The 5,841-nt window shown below is 35.1% G+C and overlaps 1 protein-coding gene across 1 annotated transcript; it reads right to left on the bottom strand.

The window, feature by feature from the left end:
* Positions 1-4,080: 4,080 nt before the first annotated feature.
* LOC145286408 (UDP-glucuronosyltransferase 2C1-like) lies at positions 4,081-5,616 on the bottom strand. Its single transcript, XM_080135331.1, has one exon. The coding sequence runs from the start codon at positions 5,600-5,602 to the stop codon at positions 4,097-4,099; it is 1,506 nt and encodes a 501-aa protein (XP_079991457.1). The 5' UTR covers positions 5,603-5,616; the 3' UTR covers positions 4,081-4,096.
* Positions 5,617-5,841: the final 225 nt, after the last annotated feature.

Here is a 5,841-nt window from a genome sequence, read left to right as displayed (position 1 = left end):
ATTATTATTATTATTATCTATTTGTTGTTAGAACATTTTTATATTGACATTTAGATTTTAAACGTACAATGTATATTGTCAGTGGCGAGAGATGAGTTCTCGCAACCAACGAAACATGAAACGCCAAATGTTGTCCATAAAAAAAGGGGCAAAAAACTGATTATGGATAAGATGAAGTGCTTTATGACATCCGTACATCTTTTTTATTCCAATAACTATCGACTTACTTCAGGCGATGCAATTTTTCTGCTAGTTTTTCGTTCGTGATCTATTGTACTTCTTTAATATATATATATATATATATATATATATATATATATATATATATATATATATATATATATATATATATGTTGTTTTAGCGTATGTTTTGAACGAATTCAATTATTTACGAAAGTGCATTTTTACCTAAGTGCGAGTTGGGAATAATTTTCTCTTTAACCAACTTGGTACTTCACATGGGGAGCGGTATATATATATATATATATATATATATATATATATATATATATATATATATATATATTATTTTTAAAATATAATTAAAATATAATATTATATATATATATATATATATATATATATATATATATACGTCGCTTTCGAATTGTTTTATTTTTATCTATTTATTTATGTATTTCCGTATCCCCATTTACTGTTTCTATGTCCCCCCTCCTTTCTCAGTTTTCTCCGATATCTTCCTTATTTTTTCCTTTTACATTTTATTAGTGTCTTTTCTTTAATGATCCCAATTATTTCATTGTGGCCTTTTTTTTAATTACCTACATATATACTTCCGATTCACCCTTACATGGTGTACCAACTTTTAATTACTATTTACCATTTTATCCTTTTCAATCATTCTCGTTTTATTTCGAAATGTCATCAAGCTGGTTTTTTTTTATATTTGCATTTCGTATGATTTTGACTCTTTTCGTCTTCTGATGAGAAGCATTTAGTTTCGAAAGGTAATGACCTAAAGAGTTTTTATACTTAAATTTCCCCTAAACTTTTCTTTATTCTTCTGATGATATAATAAAGTTATATATATAACTTTTATTGCTCATCTTTCATTTAATATATATATATATATATATATATATATATATATATATATATATATATATATATATATATTGGTTTACCTAAATTAGGTAAGCTAATTGATCTTCATCATTTAATAAGTATAAACAAAAATACAAGGATGACAGTTCAAAACAGCGGAAAACATCCGTGCAGAAAATTATTTTTAGTGGATCACGTTGAAAAGAGGACTGTTTTTCTATGATGTAGATGCCCGGTGGGTTACGAGACAAACATCTCAAAGGTGATATGTCAGAAGACTTATTCTCTTAGACATGTTTACCTTATAATATAATGACTGTAGATAGGAGAATAAACTCTCAAGATCAAAGTTCCAAAATGTAGTATCTGTTCCGGTAGATACTGCGAGCAAAGACCATATGTGGAGGCAACAGCACATATAAGATCATTTCTCTTGTAGCAATCAGTTATTGGTCAATGTAGAGGAAACCCTTTATACCAATTGTTACTATCCGGCTCCCCACATTAAAAAAACGGCCTTGTGCCTAATTTGCTCAGTGGGGAAGCAAATAAATACAAACTCTAGTCCATCCCTCACCTTGGGCTTTTGGCCAAGATCAAAGTATAGTATCTGAAAATGTTTTAAACAATTGGGTTCTCAGTAGGACGTCCCCCAGTACGAAAGGGTAAATGCGGTATTATGGCGAAAGAAGATACTAGCTAAGAGAAACTTTTGTTTTAGTTCTGGAGTGACAAAGATGACCAACGACCCCCTCCTTTTTTCCCCTTTTGAGTTAGCCTTGTGTCTAAGTTTTTTGTTCAGTTGGAACTTACTTTGTAATTTTAGCCTGAATAAAGAATTTAATACCTCAAAGTGTAGTATCTGTTCTTCAGGTGCTGCACTTCCATTTCTTGTTCTCTTTCAGAGACGAACAATCCTTCACGACTGTGACCATTTTTAAGATGGTCAGTCAGCATCGACTGGCATCGCACCTAATAGTCGAAGGGTCAAGGAAGATAGAAAGATCGAAGAGGAAAAACATTAACTAGACCTCCGCTGGATGGGAGCGAAGGTGACTAGGACATTAGAGACTAATTACCAATCAAATTCACATTATGGCCAATGGTCAGTGCTGGCCAGAAACCAATGTAAAACGAATATTGCGATAACGCAAATTTATTCGCAAAAATTTTCAAGAGAGGTGGAGAGTACTGGAAATTTGGTGAGACATTTGTCAGCTAGACTCCATGGAACACCACAGGTTATTGTCAGTGAACAATATCTGATGATGACCTGCGTAAGAACTTCTAATGAGTAAAAGAAGAATAGTAATAATAAAGGAGTAGCTGCGAGGAACGAGTAAACTGTTAGAAACAAAGCTATACAGAAGAAATTTAATTAACGGAATAAACACGTGGGCAGAATCACTAGTAAGGTACTCTAGACCGTTCATAGGATGGACTAAAGAAGAACCGACTCTTTGTGAAAAGTAGCAAAGGAGGAAGGGGTCTTATAAAAGTATGAGAAAGTGTAGAAGGCACAAAAAAGACCTGGAAAAGACATAGAACACAGAAAGATTGATCAGTGCAGTGAAAAACGCTAGCAAGAACGACAATACAGAAAAGGATGGCTGAGAAAAGGACACATGAACAGAGAAACAGAATCCCTACTGACAGTTGCACAGAACAACACAATCAGAACCAACCATATTAAAGATAAAATAGATAAAACACAAGAAAACAGTAACTATAAACTGTGTAGGCAGGGAGACGAAGCAGTAAACCATATAATAAGTGAATGCAGCAAACCAGTCCACATGAATGAGAAATTCTAACCGGGCATATATAAATTGAAACGGAAATTAAAAAGGGCTCATCCTAGAGAACTAGTACACTGAAAGTGAAGAATGCCTACCTCTTCTTCTCTTCCCATTCCTACTTCCCTCCCTTGCATTCTATCCCCCATTTCCGTTCCCCTCTTCGTCACTCCTTCTTTTCGCCTTCCTTTCCCTATCTCCTTGTCTTTCCCTTATCTCTCTTCCTTTCTCCCCCACAAAAAACTGCGGCGGCACAACTAGCACCGCACTAAATAGTCAAAGGAACAAGGAGAAAAAGCACTAACCAGACCTCCACTTGATGAGTGCAAAGAGGACTGGGACCTTGAAGAGACTTATCACCACTCAAATTCCAGTGAAGACGAATAGCCGCTACCACCTAGAAATAAATGGTAAACGGTTAAATCAGTTTGCAAATGGTATCGAAAGAGATGGCTATTACTGGAAATCTGGGGTAGATTTTAACGTCCCTCAGATTGCAGGGAACACCACAAGTTAGTTCTTCTCCGGCCCAAATCGCCAACACAATCCCGATTTCAATTTCGTGTATTTATAATATAACATTTTGCGGCCACATCATATGCCGATATTGTAAAGTGCTGCCAATGTAGTCCTACTCCCAGAGCGTGTTTATTCGGCGACGGGTATTTCAATGAATGACAATCAAATATATTTGTTGTTCTTTCTCTCGGTGCGTCCCGATGCCAGCTATAACTATTTCATGTCAAATAACCTTCGCACACTTAACAATTATTTAATCATTTGGCAATCGAGCATATTATGTTGTTTTTATTCCATCCAGGTGAATCTCGATTCCATGTCCCTCGATCTCTTGTCAAATGACTATTCAGGGACATCTAACATTTATCTTATGCTTTGACAATTGATCATGTTATGTTGTTAAATTAAACCGCATTGTCAGGTGTTTGTATTCTTATCTACTGACGCTTCGGTACACATGATCTAGATATTTAGCAGTACGCCCGCAAATTCTGACAGTCAGCAAAAAGAAGCAGAAAATTTAAACGTGCATGAATTATTTTTGTGAGGTGCCTATTTACTTATTTCAAGTCTGTGGTTTCTACTGTTACTCATACACATAAAATACTGCCTTTTTATATTTATTAATGTAAATTATGTTTTATTTATTGTTTTCCTTGTGGTTTCGGTAGATATTCGACTAATGAATTGAAAGCAAATAAAAAGAAAACTTTTATTTATTCTAGTTTACTTTTATTTTTAACGCAGAAATATCTCGAACATTTTCTCACAACAAAAACGATAGTACAAAAAGAAATGAAAACAGCCGACAATATAAACATCAAAATGTCCAACATAAAAAAATCATACAACGGAATATCTTGACATGCCGATCGCAAATGGGAGCCGCCATATTTGATAATTTCGTCAATATGGCGGGCTGCTTTTTCAGTCGGACGCTCTTTCTGAGAGCGAAACATCTGGCTTGCTTTTGCAATAGTTTTCTTGTATTTAGGATTTTCAATAACTTCTTCAATGTTTTTCACTAACTCGTCCGCTGTAAATTTGTGCAGGTCCATTATTATTCCATAGCCTTTCGTCTGCATCACATGACCATTGAAATACTGATCACAGCATGTAGGTAATCCGATCATAGGAACTGCGTGAGACAGAGCTTCATACTGACCACTGTTGCCACAGTGTGTAATGAATAATTTTGTGTTTCGGTGGGCCAGAACATCATTTTGTGGCAGCCATTTGTCGAGGAGTACGTTTTGGCGGGAATAAGAAGAATTTGACTGTTTCCAGACAACATCATATTTAATCTTACTAAACGCTTCCCACATTTTATTTAGGTGATCATTGGTCCAATTCAAAAATGACCCGGACGATACTATAATGACACCATGTTCCGAGGTGTCCATAAAATCTAGAAGTTTTCCTTGAAGAGGAACTGCCGGAGCTGTTGCTAATCCACCGATATATTTAACGTTAGGCAAATTAGGCCGTGGAAAATCCAAAAATACATCCGAATCAATTATAAACAATTTACATTGTCTAACCAAATCTTCAAATTCGATAACCGGATTTTCTGGAACGTATTCCTTAACACGTCGATTTGGAATTCCTATTGGATAAATATAGTCATACACGAAAGAGTAAAGATTCTCCATCTTCTGGAACAATGTCATTCTATCTGAAAACGGAAACACTCTCTCTGGAAATACAGTAGGAAGCCAAGGTGTACGGTGCCAATACAATGGCATGTCTAAACCTAAAAACACAAAATGTACATTAAGTTTGTATGCGAAAATTGTCATGCATATATCCAAATTATTCCCATTGATGAGGACCAAACTAATATTTAAGGACTTCAATGTTTGCAAAAGTTTATCATTAAAAAGATAATAGTCGCAGACTCTGGTAATAGCGGAAGACAATTCGCTCATTGGCGCGCTGTTTGGAATTTTAACTGCAATGTCCGTTAATTCTAACCATTCTTGGAATTCATCCACAATGATGAATATAACGCCATCTGCTATTGGATTTAACTTGTTACGATACGTTTCAGGAATTAAAATATAGCTAGTGTGTCCCAGCTTTGAGAGTTCGTTGGCCGTTTTCACCAGGGGTTTCACTTGACTAAATCTCGGAAAAGCGAAAACCGCTATATTTTCTCCATTGGTGTGATGAATCGACAGGGCTGCTAGAATACAGATTTGTAAAAGGACAACGTGCACCATGGTAATTTGCCAAATCTGAAAAAAGAAAATAGTTAAGATTTAGATAAATAAACAGATAACTACTGAAAGAGCTCGATTTTTGCAAAGACCTGTAGCTAAATATAATTAAATTTATATATTAAGCTTCGAATAGCATTGTCAAATTTTAATTTATAAAACTCACTATGTATGTCCGTCCGTCTCCATACTTTCAAACTATCTCTTCCGAAACTAAAAGTCACAGAGCGGCGCTAGGGGCT

This window comes from Euprymna scolopes, chromosome 10 (genome assembly GCF_053919585.1).
Source record: "Euprymna scolopes isolate OS-2025 chromosome 10, ASM5391958v1, whole genome shotgun sequence".
Classification (NCBI taxonomy): Eukaryota; Metazoa; Mollusca; class Cephalopoda; order Sepiida; family Sepiolidae; genus Euprymna; species Euprymna scolopes.
Note: the sequence above shows the minus strand (reverse complement) of the source record. Positions and strands in the feature narration are given on the sequence as shown.